The sequence below is a fragment of the Haliotis rufescens genome, unplaced genomic scaffold, assembly GCF_023055435.1.
Source record: "Haliotis rufescens isolate VD_foot unplaced genomic scaffold, xgHalRufe1.0.p SCAF_6, whole genome shotgun sequence".
In the NCBI taxonomy this organism is placed as follows: domain Eukaryota; kingdom Metazoa; phylum Mollusca; class Gastropoda; order Lepetellida; family Haliotidae; genus Haliotis; species Haliotis rufescens.
Window position 1 is genome coordinate 57,585,051 of NW_025964334.1, and position 18,196 is coordinate 57,603,246.

Genomic DNA, 18,196 nt, shown 5'->3' on the forward strand with positions numbered 1-18,196 from the left:
TCCCTGTCTTTATTATGGTGTTATAGAATCGTTGTTGTAATATGCCGCTTGAGCGTTGAAAGGACCAGCCCAACAACACACACACACCCTGCGATCTACCCACATCTTGTCTGTGGTCAGATTAGGGGGATTGGGGAATTCAGAATGTGTACTTCGGGGTAGACTAACGCTTAGTCTTTGGGAATATATAACTTGACTAGAAACAACTCCATTTGAATTGAAAAAGAGCCCCAGTGAGATGGGAGATTCAGAACCTGTGGAAAAGCTATCCCTGCTTCGTGTAGAGATATAGCATTATAGTCAGGGCTTGGTGGGAGGGGAAACAATAAGGTTCACGGACCGGGAGACAGACTAACTTGGGGAATCTTGGACTCCATTGCTCAAAACGCAGAAATATTGGCTTTTGCGTGATGGAAACTCAAGGCTGCACGATTCCCAGAGGTAAAAAACTGTATGATTGGCACCGCTATTTGGTCCTTGTGTTGGTGGCAAACATTCTGTTTTCAGCCTGTGTTGAAGTACGCGTGGTTCAAGTACAGTCGTCATACAATGTGCTCTAGTTTCCCGTGTTAAGTTGCTCTCTCTTCTTACCATTACACAAATGCGAACTACCTTTACATCACGTGACACAGGAATGTCTGTCTTTTTTATGACAATCGTGCAAGCAGGAAGCAGATGTACGCAATCAATGACAACAAACATGTTAATATACATTTCGATGTTTATTCAGAGATGGAATATTTCGTGTCCCGTGGCCTGAGTAGTGACGTCACACGTGCACGGCCGTAATGCCAGGCATAAATATGACAGACAGATACGTGTATTGCAATATAAAACACACCAAGATTTTTTTTCGGACATACATTTCCTGACAATTAATGATCACGAAGGTAAAGGTGAAATTATTCGAATCTTGATTCCGGAAGAATTAACGAGACCCAAAGGGAAGATTTGGTTCTACTTTCGGAATCAACAGATTCGAGTGATTTCTCTGGCTGAAACCATGTTATATTTGATGTCTAATGTTGCATTATGACATATAGATGTGTCAGTTTTAGAATGACCAGTGAATTTCTGTCCTTAACAGCAACAGCGTGACGTCATCCTGGTTTAATCTTGAACCATGTTAAGGTTGATATATAATGTATCTATATTTTTGCATAATGACATATTGTTGCTTCAGTTTTACTTGTTTAAAATGCGGGTTCAGAATGGCCAGTAAATCCTGGCTTAGAATCAACTGCATGAACTTAGCGACATGAGCATGATGGTTCTACAGCATGTTTCCATTCCCATTATATTCTTCCAAATCAACAGAATATACATATCCTTTCACATGTCTTCAAAAATTATATTCACTGATATTGCTGTAATAAAAATATAGCAATAATGTAATCATAATTGCATTTTAGCAAGATTGACGAAATTTTCTTCAAAACATTTTTTTTACAAGAAAGTGACAAAGTGTCAGAATATGCTTTGCAGAACAACTCGTATGAATATCAGTCTCCAGTTTTCATTAAACTTGGTATATAGATACACAATGAATACCAGTACATAATCCGACAACAGATCTAAGTGGGGATCATTCAGAACTATGGATCTACCATGGAAGGACCTGGCTTGGGTCATCAGCAAATTAAACAGATAATCATTAATATCAATTTCTGTTTTAATTCAGTAAACTATCATTGCAGGTTTTAATCAATGTAGCTATTACATGAATCCTTAACATACCAACATTGATAATATCTTCATGAACAAATAGAAAACAATTAATCATGAACTACAAAAATACCAGACACATCTAATGTATTGTTGACTCAGCAGTCGGACGTCACATCCGTAGGAATCTATATATCTAAACATACTTTGTACCATAGAAACACCTCACCTCCTTTTTGCTATGACTGGAATCAACATTATTAATATGATTCATGAAATATTTTCGCAAACTTAACATCAGCAGTGCATTTTTGTGATATCATTTTACCACCACTATGTTAGGCCAAAAGAAAATAATTTGTTTCTCGCTTAAACCCAAATGCCAATCCCTCCTCCCACCTCACAAAAAAATAAACATGAGAAACAAACCACTTTCTCTTGTCCCACCTACTGTCTACATCCGTTGTGGAAATCTCTATGAACTAAAGGCAGTGGTCATCAATTCAGCGTTCTTTGCCTTGCATGCAAAGTGGAAGTCCAACTCTGTAATACTATACTATAAGGCTAAAAAAATAATAGCCTTGGTTCTCAGGCACTGCCCGCATCATCATAAAAAGTCTGCTGCACGTTTCGTTTTTATTTCCATGTTTTAAAAAAACCAAATCCTTAACTATTGCACATCTCGAACATACATTTGTAGCATTTTACTGCTGGGGTCATAAGTCCAGACACACAATGCCAGATAGTGTAATAACAGGAATAACGTTAACTCGCCTACTTCAGTACGGATTTGTTGACGTGCTTCTTCCGGTGTTGTGTCCTCACGATAACGTTCGTGTTCAAAATTCATTGCATGTATTGCCTGAGAACCAATTCTTTCATTTTTGTTAAGCCTCAGATCTAGTTACTACATGCAGATATTACTGATGAATCGTTACACTCAACTAACTAACAGGGGCCAATAACACTTGGCATGACAGTTTCCTTCTACATACTTCAATATGTTTAACATTGATGTAACAATATTTAATATGTGATCTTACATATTACATGTACATGTAGGTATAGTTAGCGTCTTGAATCAAAGAGTACAGAGCCAAGTACAAACACAGAGAGTAGATACATATGTTCTGTATACAATATCATACAGATATTCAACAAATAGCTGTTGACCAACATTAATATCGGTAAGTACTTGTAGTTGTAACAATAAAATAACAAATAAATTCTTAAATAACATCTCTTTTCTAAAATTCACAAATTAACCAAATGTTCTTGAACATAAAACACAAACTACATAAACTATATTTTAAATCAAAATCATAAAATTACAAATTTGTCAATTGAATGAACAAAGATAAAAATATACACAAGAAATATCATCACACTACAGAAATAATACATAAATCTTGATAAGGACAGATAAAAACAAATATGTATGATTTATGTATAAAAAGAAATATTATGTAATGATTGCGATGACAAAGAGATCTAAAAATGTGAATCAGGAGTTATGTGAATCAGGAGTTATGTGAATCAGGTGTAATGTGAAGCAGATGCAATGTGAAGCAGGGTGGGAACTGTCCATGTATACAACAGTAGACCAGTCAAAGAGTGAAGGAATCTGGTCTGTTTAACACCACTGGTTTCTATGCCTGGTCCTATTATTGCATGACAGTACTATTTATACATAACAAATGCACTTTCATAACCAGTCTTGCACTAACCTCATACAAAACAATCATAGTGTAATTTCATGATAATCTCTAATGCAGCTAGCTCACACAGAAGTACCAAAACCAACTGATAGATATATTGTTATTAATTATATACAATATTTCTAGAAATATATGTACATTGGTATTAGTATTCGGTAAACATTTTCATAAAACGACTAAAATGTAACACCATGACCTTATATGTATAAGAAATGAAAAAATAAAGAAAATACATTCATAAACACAAAACAGTATTTTATTTTTAAAATTCAGCAAACTCTTTCAGCAGCCATTTATGATCCCCAACATAATGGGGCAATACCTAGAACAACCTTCAGCACTGAACTTCTTCATCAAGAGACAAATAAATAAACTTCTTAAAAATAAATAAATCCTTCTTTAAATATCCTTTGTCAAAAAACAGTGAACCTTGCTAATTCAGACTGATGTATACACAGAATCTGGATTAACCCTTTCCCTGATTAACAAATGATGGAGTAGTGAGTGAGTTTTAACCCCGTTTGTTTTCCAGTAATATCGCGGCATGTCAGCTTTTTGTGGGAGGAAAGCCCGAACTGCTGCAGCAAGCACAGGTATGGTGCTGACAAACCTACAAACATGATCGGAGTGAGCCAGGATTCAAACCCACAATCCTAGAATCCTGGAGTGCCCAAAGGATGCAACTCTGTGCAGCAAATTGCAGCACCTTAGACAACTGGGTCAATAGACATCCCATCTACCTTCAATGGTCCCTAGGGCTGTGGCATAACAAGGTTACCTGTTTGCATACATATGTAAAATAAGTTTACAAAACAGTAAACAGCTTTGATCAACAAATGACACAACACAACCATCAACATTTAACACTAAACTTTCCATACAGGAAAAATATGTTTTAAGTTCACAATGGTTATATTTCTTTTAAAATATGTTGTCATAACATATCAAAAGATAAACAAAATCAGTGTCAGCAGGATTTGCCCATCTACAAATATCTATGTGCATAAGGTATGAGTAATATAGCCAGCGCTGTTATTATGTATATACAATGGAAGATCTGTACATGATAGATACAACAATAGAGAGGATCAACAGGCTGGCTTGCTGTCTATGTACAACTCAGTCAGATCTCCATAGAATCCTAGATTTACATCCCTCCCATACTAAACACCACCTCACATCAATATATTGTCCCAAGTTCCATCTTCCTGAGGTAAGGGAATTAACTGACTATAAAAGTGCAGTTTCACCCTTGCCGAACTTGGCTGGAATTATGAGTTATATTGTTGCTGGAATAACAAGTCTATGCATAGTCCAATCAAAATCACATAATGAAATCAATCTCTGGTTCGTAAACTGCCATATAGTTTTCAGTCGATTGCAGGATTTGCAAAGCATGTGCACCATCAACTTAGCGTCAACAGATATTTTCCAAATCATTTTGTTTTTAATCAGGGTGCTCATGTGAATTGCTGCACTTCGCAAAGTAAGACCCGTTTTATTACAATATAGATCTTGATTATCGATCATATCATCCTGACTGGGTGCTGCCATTTTGTTTGAAGCAAATGCAAATGATATGAGAGGTGGAATATGATTGGTCAAAAGGAGGGACATGGAAGGGACATAACTCGTAATAACCACTGGTGGCACTACGATAGAACACAGACATTCCTGCCTAGTTCGACATGAAACCTGGACATTTATAGTCAGTTTACTCCCTTGCCTCAGGAAGATGGCAAGTTCCTATACCTAAAACGTGTGTCCCCTCCTTTCCTTCAGGATGGAATACACTGTATACACAGTCCTACCAAACTAATGGTCAACTTCCTGTACACATAAGCCTTGAAGAGTTGGTTTTAAAGAAATAAAATATAAAAAATAAAATGTCTCCCACCTCGCATTTTTTTCAAGATTTGGATGAAATTAACACTTAAGACAGTTTAACTTCTGGAATAGTTGTAAGGGACATTAGTGAGCTATTTCCTTAATGATGGTGTCAGGGGTTTCCATCAGCCATGCATTGATTAGGGGATATGGGTGTGCCCCTCCTGGAATAGATCTGTACATAACTTATTGTCATGTTTTGCTACACAAGGTAAAGTACTAGATGTTGGTTGAATTGCTTCCTTGGCTGAAGTAAAAAGATGACAAGTTATTGCATAGATTGGAATCCGAGGCTTCCCGTTTGTCAGTGTTTTAATAAACACAGATTCATGAAATCTTCATAAAATAATCAAATAACCCGGTCCATGAACCTTACCATATTCACCATAATAAGCACCCTGCTCGAACAAGTGCACCTGTCCCACTTCAAGACCAATCTGTAATTAGTCTAAATATGCATCCTTGTTAAGAACCAAAATTGACATGACGGTCGACTAGGACCGGAAATTGACCGAAAATTGACATGACAGTCTACTAAGACCGGAAATTGACATGACAGTCTATTGAGACCGAAACTTGACATGACAGTCTACTAAGGCCGGAAATTGACATGACAGTCGACTAAGACCGGAAATTGACCGAAACTTGACATGACAGTCTACTAAGACTGGAAATTGACATGAGAGTCTATTAAGACTGGAAATTGACATGACAGTCTATTGAGACCGAAACTTGACATGACAGTCTACTAAGGCCGGGATTGACATGACAGTCGACTAAGACCGGAAATTGACATGACAGTCGACTGAGACCGGAAATTGACCGAAACTTGACATGACAGTCTACTAAGACTGGAAATTGACATGACAGTCTACTAAGACCGGAAATTGACATGACGGTCTATTAAGACTGGAAATTGACATGACAGTTTATTGAGACCGAAACTTGACATGACAGTCTACTAAGGCCGGAAATTGACATGACAGTCGACTAAGACCGGAAATTGACCGAAACTTGACATGACAGTCTATTAAGACCGGAAATTGACATGACAGTCTACTAAGACCGGAAATTGACATGACATCTACATATTGTCTTGTATATATTACAGACTTTTTACAGACAACAGCAGCACAGAAGGGACATCTATATATTACCTTGTGCTGTCTTAGCTCTATCTTCATATGCACTCACCTGACACGGGGAGGGTTGTCATGTCTGCAGACAGACAAACAATTCATGTATCCATACAAAGGACCTGATGTACCAGTACTGTGATGTACCAGTACTGTGATGTACCAGTACTGTGATGTACCAGTACTGTGATGTACCTGTACCATGATGTACCAGTACTGTGATGTACCAGTACTGTGATATACCTGTACCATGATGTACCAGTACTGTGATGTACCAGTACCGTGATGTACCTGTACCATGATGTACCAGTACTGTGATGTATGGGCAGTACTGTGATGTACCAATACATTATCATACTTCTAACATCCTTACAAGTGTAAACATGTCAAGGACATTTCAGCACTTTGCAGCACTGTTACTCCTACACCTGTAACACTACACAGCACTAATAGTGTGTTTCTAGCAGTCATAAAATATTACAAAATCAGCTCCAGTACACATTTGTTAATAGACCAGAGCCCAAGTCCACGGAGTGACTTAAAGGGGAAGTGTACACGCAAAAATCACTTTCTTTCTTTTTCTAAACAAAACGCAATTTTAGAATTAGTTGGTATCTGTGTTTGAAAATATACACTCATTTTTTTCACAGTGAAAGTAGGAAGCTCACAATTGTGTGAAAATGATATGCCATTATGAGGCCTTCGTTTTTCGAGCTAAACAGGCCTGAGTTATCCCCCTTAGATTATGACGTAATTGGTGCCAATTCAACTGGGTCCCTGTCTATTCTGAACGCAAAAGATATCAAGTACCAGTTTTCGGTAAAACAACATGGCCTACGACACACTCCGGCGCAGTGGTGACTCAGCATTACACTATGCTGGCTGGCATCTGAGACGCTAGAATTACACACCTAGACCTACACCACGTGAAGCGGCTCTAACAAAGCATGATGACGTCATAATGTTTATCAATTGGCACCAATGACGTCATATTGCAAGGGGCATAAGCCATGGTGTTTTTGTTATGGAAATAGAACACTTGGTAAATGTGAAAAATATAAATCGTTTTAATGCAAAACATATGTTAATTAATTGTGATATTTTTATATTTTTGTCTATGACACTTCTAGGTTAACACTTTTATTGTGGAAAAAGTACAAGAAAATTAGGTTCATTTCCGTGTGAACTTGCCCTTTAAGCTCTGACAATCATATCTCCCTACTTTAACATAGAGTTATGACAGTCATAGCGCTAAGATCGTTTGTGGAACGGGACCCTGAACTCCAACAAATACATGTTAACAAATTAATAAACATTTTAATTGCATGTATAAGTGAAGTTATTTACAAGTATATTCAAATCACTTTCTACATGTGCAGCATCATAACTCAAGTGGTATTAACTAGCTGGTGGGTATAGCCTACACCCAGGGTAGAGGCGCTGATAACCACATTCATCCTTATCGTAACGTCCCACTCCTGTGATTGGTTACACTGCCAGCTTGTATGCCATCAGGAGTTGCTTCCCTTTGTTGGTTGTCTGCCATGGAATACAGTTCCTTGCTGAAAGAGATGTCCATACAAATAACCCCTTGCCATAAACTTGACACATATAAGTATTAATATTATGTTGTATGTGTTTGGATTATTTTATGGAGATTGCTTAAAGACCTGTCAACATTTTACTTAAACTGGCCATATTAGGGTGCAATGAGCTTTCAAAATTTGCAAATTTCAGAAAGCAATAATTTGACAGACAGAAAGAACACAACATGTTTTGTTTGTTGTTTAACACTGCACTCAATTTTCAGCTATATGGCAGCGGTCTGTAAATAATCAAGTCTGGACCTGACAATCCATGAGCATTGATCTCTGCAACTGGGATACGGTGACATGCATCAACCAAGACAGCGAGCCTGACCATCCGATCCCGTCAGTCGCCGCGTACAACAAGCACAGTCGCCTCTTATGACAAGCATGGGTTGCTGGAGACCTATTGTAACCCGGATCTTCCCAGTTCAACACAACATGTACATTCAAGGACACCTACAGCCACCTACCAACACATGTACATTCAAGGATTCTGGGCATTGGTGATGGAGATGTGTGCCAGGATGACTGTCTGGGAGAACTGGTCGCCATGTTTGTCAAACAAGGGAAAGTGACGGTAACCTACAACAAACAAGTACATGCAACATTAAACATTATTCTTTACGACTATTCACATTCACATCAGATGGACATTCTAGGGATATCTCACAGTTACTATACCAGCCACATATTTTGCAAAAAATATTACAAAATAAAAAAAAACAACGTTCTACTAGTCTTGACAATACCTGTGATTCAAGTCCGGGCTTCCGTTGTTTTTCAACAAATCAGACTGTGTTGCAGAGTCACATTTGTTTCACTTTATGTTCATATATTGTCCTTACTGTAAACCCAGGACCAGACCATGTCAAAGTCATTGCAAAAATTCTGTATGACATGTTTAATACAAGAGGTGAAGTGGGGTTTAATGTCGCGTCTAAGATTATTGCACAACATATAGCGTGTGTGCACTTGTACTTGTAATGCCGATTTTAGAGTGCTAGCCCACTATTATAAGGATACCAATGCCGCAGTTTAACATGAGCTGAGCTGAGCCGAGTCAACCAGTCCTTGTTTAGCCCGTAATGCTGAGCACCAGGCAGGGTAACAACAAGTACCATCTTTTAACATCTTTTGGTATGACGGGGCTGGGGATTGAACCCAAAACCTCCCGCTCTCCGGGTGGACGCACTACCACTTTTACCACAGAGGCAATCGTTTAATACAAGAGCAGACTTCACAGTCACTTAGTCTAAGAATGTTTACACAGTACTAAATTGGTTACAGTATTACTACATTTGTCTGAACAAAGCCTTTGAGCTGAAAGATTTGTGTACAGGAAAGATAGTCCGTATCACTCTGCACAGGGGAGACAACTCATACCTTCCTGCAGACTTGTGAAGGGGAGCGAGTAGTAGCCAATGAAATCGTCTTTGCCCCGATCCTCATCCTTCACAACAAACCGGAGCATGGCCAGCTCCGGCACTCGGATGTTGAAGGTGAAGGCCTCGTGCCAGCGAGGATTGAAACCTGGGGGAACAGAAGAAACTTGAGAGAAGATGCTAAACTGAAATTTTGGAATTGTTGTCGTTGTTGTTGTTATTGTTGTTAAACACCACACTCAGCAATATTTCAGCTATACGTCAGATGTTTGTAAATAACTGAGTTTGGACCAGATAATCCAGTGACTGATATTGTGAGCAACAATCCACGCAATGGGGTTACAATGACCATCACCAAATCCCCGAGCCTGACCACCCAATCCATTTGGTCATCTCTCATGACAAGTACAGGTTGCTGGGGATCAACTCCATCTCGGAATCCCAACAGCTTTTCGCTGTGTGAACAAGTAACGTTCCTTACCATTGTTATTAATCGTCTTGGTCCGGTATTCCTTCAAATCAGAGTGAACTCCATGTAGTTCAATCTTCACAAACGGATCAATTATCTCCCCTTTCTCAGAATCTTTGGGCTTTGGAATCTGATAGCCACTGATGATCTACAAACAGGACAAGAAAAATGATAATAATATATTACATGAAATCTTTCATGTTTGTTTGTTTGTTTGTTGTTTTACGCCTCACTCAGCAATATTCCAGCTATATGACGGCGGTCTGAAAATTACCAAGTCTGGACCAGACAATACAGTGGTTGACATCATGAGCATCGTGCACCAGGTAAGGCATGAGCAACATCAGGGGAGACAAGCGTGAGGTACTGGGCACCTACTCTGACCCAGATCCACACAGGGTAATTATCATCATCATGTTACTGAAGCCATCTCGAAGAATATGTTTCAGTTTCATGAATCTGTTCCACAAGCCATGGTTGAAAGTCACCCCTACAAAAGTTTCTATGTTCTGACTTCCTCCCGTTAATAAACAAACCATTTGCATAGACTAATACTACTCATTCATGTTTAGTGATCTGTTTTGTAAATAAAAGTGACACAATCAATTCTATAATCAGAAATAATCTCTCAAAAAGCAGTGTCCATTGTATGATGCTGACATACCATAGGCATGTGTTTATGAATCACTATCATATAGTGATGGTACACAGTGTTCTCGACAAGGTAAGAGTATCCTGCACCACTGACGGCATCCATCACAAACACATGCAAAGACAAGTCAATTGTTCACCTGAAAAGACATGTTCTCACCAGTATTTTGAGGACTTTGGACATATTGCTCCTTGTGACAGTGCCATTGACAATACCAAACATCTCCTCTGTAAATACACCATAAAACAACATTCAGCATGGACAACTATTCAATGTGGTCTTAAACAAGACAAACATCCATGTCAAGAATTTCTAAAGGGGGATGCAAAGTACAACTTGGCTATGAAGACATTATCTTGAATAAGGACATTTAGGCCCACAAGAACAACCAATTTAAATATTTAAATTTAAAGATCCCTTTTGCGATTTGATTTACAAAGGTCACCTGCAATAATCAAAATAAAAAGATTTCAAGCTTAACATCAAGACTCAAGATGAGAATAAATAGGTGTGAAAAAGATTGGTTTTCAAGGTTAGAATTGATTACAGACGTAAGTAAAATTGTCTACCTGGGTCAGTGACTTTCTCAGAGTTCGTTCTGTTTGTCATGGTGGTGTTGTTTGTCAAAACATTACAATACTAGTTGTCGTTCATGTCAATAAATATCATAACAAATCCAAACCGCCTTAAACCAATTTATAAATTTGGTAGTTTCAGGTCAAAGGGTTTCACAAGGACGTGTTTAAAACCCCTAGACCAACCTTGGAGAAGGTACATGGATAGCAGATGGATCTTAGTTCAGGGTTGTCGGTTAAATTGTTTGTCAAATTGTTTGTCAGAAAATCTCTAAAGAGGATGTTTTACCTGAGAGTAAGAAATTAGGTTTCAGGATATATCCACTGTTGCCATTATCCATAAACCTCCCATGATTCAACTGCATAGGTTCACTTCCTGTCTGATAGTTCAAGGCCACTGAAATTCAGAATAAATCATTTCCTTATTTTCATGAAACAAATATAAAACAAAACATGAAACATTAATAAAACAGTCATGCTTACCATCTTGGCAGCCATGGTTCCACATGGGCACAGGAGAGGAATAACAAGACAGAAACAGTAGTGCTTACCAACTTGGCAGCCATGGTTCCACATGGGCACAGGGGTGGAATAACAAGACAGAAACAGTAGTGCTTACCAAATTTGCAGCCATGGTTCCACATGGGCACAGGAGAGGAATAACATGACAGAAACAGTAGTGCTTTCCAACTTGGCAGCCATGGTTCCACATGACCACAGGGGTGGAATAACAAGACAGAAACAGTAGTGCTTACCAACTTGGCAGCCATGGTTCCACATGGGCACAGGAGAGGAATAACAAAACAGAAACAGTAGTGCTTACCAACTTGGCAGCCATGGTTCAACATGGGCACAGGAGAGGAATAACAAGACAGAAACAGTTGTGCTTACCAACTTGGCAGCCATGGTTCCACATGGGCACAGGAGAGGAATAACAAGACAGAAACAGTAGTGCTTACCATCTTGGCAGCCATGGTTCCACATGGGCACAGGGTTGGAATAACAAGACAGAAACAGTAGTGCTTACCAACTTGGCAGCCATGGTTCCACATGGGCACAGGGGTGGAATAACAAGACAAAAACAGTAGTGCTTACCAACTTGGCAGCCATGGTTCCACATGGGCACAGGGTTGGAATAACAAGACAGAAACAGTAGTGCTTACCAACTTGGCAGCCATGGTTCCACATGGGCACAGGGTTGGAATAACAAGACAGAAACAGTAGTGCTTACCAACTTGGCAGCCATGGTTCCACATGGGCACAGGGGTGGAATAACAAGACAAAAACAGTAGTGCTTACCAACTTGGCAGCCATGGTTCCACATGGGCACAGGGTTGGAATAACAAGACAGAAACAGTAGTGCTTACCAACTTGGCAGCCATGGTTCCACATGGGCACAGGAGAGGAATAACAAGACAGAAACAGTAGTGCTTACCCACTTGGCAGCCATGGTTCCACATGGGCACAGGGGTAGAATAACAAGACAGAAACAGTAGTGCTTACCCACTTGGCAGCCATGGTTCCACATGGGCACAGGGGTAGAATAACAAGACAGAAACAGTAGTGCTTACCCACTTGGCAGCCATGGTTCCACATGGGCACAGGAGAGGAATAACAAGACAGAAACAGTAGTGCTTACCAACTTGGCAGCCATGGTTCCACATGGGCACAGGAGAGGAATAACAAGACAGAAACAGTAGTGCTTACCATCTTGGCAGCCATGGTTCCACATGGGCACAGGAGAGGAATAACAAGACAGAAACAGTAGTGCTTACCAACTTGGCAGCCATGGTTCCACATGGGCACAGGAGAGGAATAACAAGACAGAAACAGTAGTGCTTACCAACTTGGCAGCCATGGTTCCACATGGGCACAGGAGAGGAATAACAAGACAGAAACAGTAGTGCTTACCAACTTGGCAGCCATGGTTCCACATGGGCACAGGGTTGGAATAACAAGACAGAAACAGTAGTGCTTACCAACTTGGCAGCCATGGTTCCACATGGGCACAGGAGAGGAATAACAAGACAGAAACAGTAGTGCTTACCAACTTGGCAGCCATGGTTCCACATGGGCACAGGGTTGTAGTTGGAGGAGTCTGTGCGGGTCCCGGCAGGGTAGATCCGCAGCAGCTTGTACTGTGACACCTGATTGATGCCCGTTGCTACAGTCTGGAGAAGTTTCTCAATCTTGTTCTCTCCAAGGGAATAGATAGCCAAGAACCCTCCTGTAACATCAAAGATAAATAGGAGACTGTGGCACATCTGGAAACTACCAAATACAGACAACTCTTCACCCTAATTGCTCAGATAGTGAAGGGGCAAAGGACTATTCCTTCAATCCACTTCCCAAAATCTTTTCTCTTTCCATCCCTCCTTCCCTTCACTCACTCCCTTTGCCAAACCCTTCCATTAAATCCTTCTCAAGTCACTCCTCTATCCCTCCTTCTCTCCTTTTCTTCCCCTTCACTCCTTCCCTCCATCACCTGCTCAATCTACCTGATGTGGACGCCTGTTCGGGGTCCTTGAAGCTGATGCTGGTCATGCCGGTGATGCGAGACAGCTCCTGGCACAGCTTGATGTGTTTGTGTCCGCTACTCTTCTTCTGCTCCTCCTGCTCTGTGTTTTCATTGACATCACCCTCTCCATCTTCCTCATCACTCACATCATCATTGTCGTGAGTCATTGTGGGCAGCTTCTTCCCCTGCAATAACACAACAACATCAACACAAGCACAGCCAGAATCTTCTCTAGCACCTAAGCAATGCCGCCCTTCATTCCTAACCCACTCCCAAAACCGTGAATGAATAAACTCACCTGTACATGCTGAAATTACTCACACCTAATACCCAAAGCCCACTAAATTCCTTTAATATGGCCCAACTAATTACTAATACAGTACTGTATCAAAGGATCCTCACCATTTTCCACAGGACACAAAAACCCATAGCTTCCTATGTTATTCCTGTGTAGCAATATATATATTTGTGTGTATATGAGAGGTACACAATCATTTATGAGCAATGAATAGATCCCAAATCAGCTACCTGCAATAGTTTCAATTTGTTGAATTTCAATGTTCTGTTTGATAAAGAGGAAATTAGTCCATTGTGTATATCAATGCATGCTTGTATTGAGTGACGTCATGTTAGTGGTGTGCCCTGTCTGTAGAACATTGTGATGTCATGTTAGTGGTGTGCCCTGTCTGTAGAACATTGTGATGTCATGTTAGTGGTGTGCCCTGTCTGTAGAACATTGTGATGTCATGTTAGTGGTGTGCCCTGTCTGTAGAACATTGTGACGTCATGTTAGTGGTGTGCCCTGTCTGTAGAACATTGTGATGTCATGTTAGTGGTGTGCCCTGTCTGTAGAACATTGTGACATCATGTTAGTGGTGTGCCCTGTCTGTAGAACATTGTGACATCATGTTAGTGGTGTTCCCTGTCTGTAGAACATTGTGACATCATGTTTGTGGTGTGCCCTGTCTGTAGAACATTGTGACATCATGTTAGTGGTGTTCCCTGTCTGTAGAACATTGTGATATCATGTTTGTGGTGTGCCCTGTCTGTAGAACATTGTGACATCATGTTTGTGGTGTGCCCTGTCTGTAGAACATTGTGATATCATGTTTGTGGTGTGCCCTGTCTGTAGAACATTGTGATATCATGTTTGTAGTGTGCCCTGTCTGTAGAACATTGTGACGTCATGTTAGTGGTGTGCCCTGTCTGTAGAACATTGTGACATCATGTTTGTGGTGTGCCCTGTCTGTAGAACATTGTGATATCATGTTTGTGGTGTGCCCTGTCTGTAGAACATTGTGACATCATGTTTGTGGTATGCCCTGTCTGTAGAACATTGTGATATCATGTTTGTGGTGTGCCCTGTCTGTAGAACATTGTGACGTCATGTTAGTGGTGTGCCCTGTCTGTAGAACATTGTGATGTCATGTTAGTGGTGTGCCCTGTCTGTAGAACATTGTGATGTCATTTTAGTGGTGTACGTTTTAGAATCAGTACTGGCAAGAATTACTTCACTGTGTTCAGGGGTGTCCTCGCATTACAAGGTGGTCTGCTGCATGTCAGCCCATATTTCCAGCAAGATACTTACTGTGGTGAAATAGCTTTGGTTAATGGCCTTTATAACGAATTCCTTACATGCAACCTACTCCAAACATTCAACTGAACCAATGTCATACCCTAGACATACACTAATCGTTTGTTTGTTGAACAAATCAAGTTCACAAAATTCAAAGCAGCGCGGTCTTATTGCCTACTTGTTCATATTTGCATCCTTGCCAATACTTATCAATATCACTTTCAGTGCAGAATTAATCTGATGAAACTTCATCCTGCAACACAGAGATAACATGGAAGGCATTTGGGTTACAGCTGATGTGCTCTTGTAACAGTTACATAGGTGAGGATAGGTGAGGATACATAAGGTTTGTTGACACTGCAACCTTCATGGCCCTTGTAGTTTAATGTTCTATATATTTCATTATCAATCATCACCAGAAAATGGTCATTTAAGAAAAAGACAAAAAAGTAAGACAAAAAGAAAAAAACAAATCTTAAAATCAAAGGATCAGTATCCCTAAAGCAACATTTAAAAAAAACATCTTCGAACATATTTCTCTGAATGCAATCATTGTAACTTATACTCTTTGACAGTTTTGTTTGTTTGTTGTTGTTTTTTGTTTGTTTAAAGCTGCACTCAGCACTATTGCAGCTATATGACGCTGGTCTTTAAATAATCGAGTCTGGACCAGACAATCCACTGATTGATGTCATGAGCATCGATCTACACAATTGGGATACGATGACATGTATCAACCAAGTCAGTGAGCCTGACCACCCAACCCGTCGCCTCTTACGACAAGCATGGTTTGCTGAAGACCCAGTGTAACCCTGATCTTCGTGGGTTACAGAGCTGTATAACGCCGGTCAGCAATATTACAGCTATATAAGGGCAAGTACATACTCATGTGTTGTACAGACAAACTAGAGGTTGATAGCATGAGCAACAAGCCCCTTTGTCACACAATCAGCCACGTCAAAACTTTAAAACCACAAATCCAATTAATTTTTACTCTTTCAAAAAGCATATTCTGCCCCAGAACACAACAGGGTAATCCTTTTAAAGAATATAATTAAGAATACTGAATGTTTACCAACAGTTCGTTAGGTGATGTATCTGACACATAACAGGATGATAACAGTGTGAAGTTGATGATATTACAGTATATGATATTGCTAGGATGTTAGGAAGCATGACACACAGGATAATAAGTCACAGATATCTTCAAGCAGCACGCAATGTCTGGGATGAGAGTAAGTCAATATAAGCTTAATAATACCTCAATACCCACTGGAAAATTCTAATAATTATGTTAAAATAAAACAAATATATTATTTAAAAAATATTATTTTCTAACTACAAATGATGAGGTTGTGGATGAAAATAAATCTCTACATCGACAATGGAACTAGTTTCACAAAATGAAATTTAACAAATTTTACAAATATTCATTAAATCCTCTCATAAATCATGTAAATGATAACTCATATTAAATAAAATATTAATGCTACAATGAAATATTATTAACTTGAACATAATTAATATGATTTTATATGGATTTTATAACATCTATCTCTAGTTGTGCAAACCCTTCATACAAGGTTATCCAACATGGATGCACTGTTTGACTGAAAGCAAGTCCACGTGTTATCTTAGTGTAGGATTCCAGGACTGTTACAGCATTTAACTGAACATTTAATTCATCATTCTGGAAACATTTCAGAGTGTTTTTGAAAACTACAAATTTGATAAGTTCATCATGTAATTTCTTATAATGAAAGAGAAAATAAAGCAAAGGTTTGATCTAAATAAAACAGCATATAACGAGAGTCAGACATGATCCCCTCCAGACCTGGAGCAAAACATCTGACCAATTGCAAAGCAAAGTATGACAATGGACTATGTGCTGTGATGTGCACAACAGCTGTACAATAGCCCTACACAAGTGGCAGCAGAAGGCTGTTCCTTGGCCGAGAAGCTGAAGAAGTGAAGCTGGGTTTGGAATATTTGGACAAAATGCTAAAGATGTATATTTGTGTGGCAAACATATGCATAAAAATGGATTTCACTTATGCAGGGTGCTCGTACAACTCCTAGCCTATCAGTGAACGTAAAACACTAGAACACTATCCTATATCTGACATTAAACTGTGTAGATGCACAACTGACAAATTACATTTTTCTCGTGCAAAAAACACAAATAAAACAAACTTGACAAAATCTATATTACTTGGTGACAATCAATAAAATATCCACGTAACAAAATTTAAATGGACTGAAATAAAAATATTAGTGATGTTTGATATAAACCAAATACCAACAAACTTTCCAAAAAATAAACAATTTTAAACTGCTAACCATAGTAATTTGTTATCAATGAAATAATTGTAAAACACAGGACAAATGGTGTAAAAAAGCATTAAACCAACAAACAAACATGTTATTGTCACTTGATCTACCTTTAGAGGAGTTGGTGCCAATGTCTTACCCTGTGAAGACAAATAATACACAAGCGATGCGTATTAGCGAGTTAGTTACACATGACAAAAACACCTCTTTCCATGGAAGAGAAAAGGGTTAGAATACACTCTCAAAATGAGCATGATAATCAATGAGCAAAAGGCTATGCTGAAAAAAACAGAGAATATACTTCTGTTATGTCAGATTTGTATATGGCTCTGTACCAAATATCTATTTTTCAATATTTTGTTTATAATTTGTCACTGATAATGTGAATGACCTGAACACAATGGAGAATACAAAAAATGTTGCAAGTAGGGTTTTATCAAATAATTATAATAAGTACAGAAAAATAAATATTGAAATTAAAAAGAACCTGATACAATTCAAGAAAAAGTAAGATATTAAATTTATTTATTCATGAATAAATGTTTCGAAAAACAGAAAACACTTTCATACAATAATGCAACAGATCAATTCTAAACATCTTTAACATATCAGCATAATTAGTTTATTCAACCTTCTCCTGTCCAAATCCTGACACGTTACTGGCCATAACAGAAAAGGGACACTGCTTCAATAGTCAA

General features: G+C 39.0%; 1 protein-coding gene across 6 annotated transcripts in view; it reads right to left on the reverse strand.

Moving 5' to 3' along the window:
• Positions 1-7,559: 7,559 nt before the first annotated feature.
• Positions 7,560-18,196, reverse strand: part of LOC124143152 (1-phosphatidylinositol 4,5-bisphosphate phosphodiesterase eta-2-like) — a 117,129-nt gene continuing 106,492 nt past the window's right edge. For 3 of the 6 annotated variants that reach the window (XM_046511991.2, XM_046511987.2, XM_046511990.2), the window contains exons 14-22: positions 17,609-17,638; positions 13,572-13,776; positions 13,121-13,300; positions 11,363-11,470; positions 10,658-10,725; positions 9,859-9,994; positions 9,379-9,525; positions 8,466-8,577; positions 7,561-7,968 (exon numbers count right to left, since the gene is read on the reverse strand). In XM_046511991.2, coding sequence (XP_046367947.1) covers positions 8,480-8,577; positions 9,379-9,525; positions 9,859-9,994; positions 10,658-10,725; positions 11,363-11,470; positions 13,121-13,300; positions 13,572-13,776; positions 17,609-17,638 — 972 coding nt within the window. In that variant the 3' untranslated portion in view covers positions 7,561-7,968; positions 8,466-8,479. Of the gene's footprint in view, positions 7,969-8,465; positions 8,578-9,378; positions 9,526-9,858; positions 9,995-10,657; positions 10,726-11,362; positions 11,471-12,897; positions 13,076-13,120; positions 13,301-13,571; positions 13,777-17,608; positions 17,639-18,196 lie in introns of those variants that run through there. The other 3 variants (XM_046511988.2, XM_046511989.2, XM_046511992.2) reach the window with 3 other exon arrangements.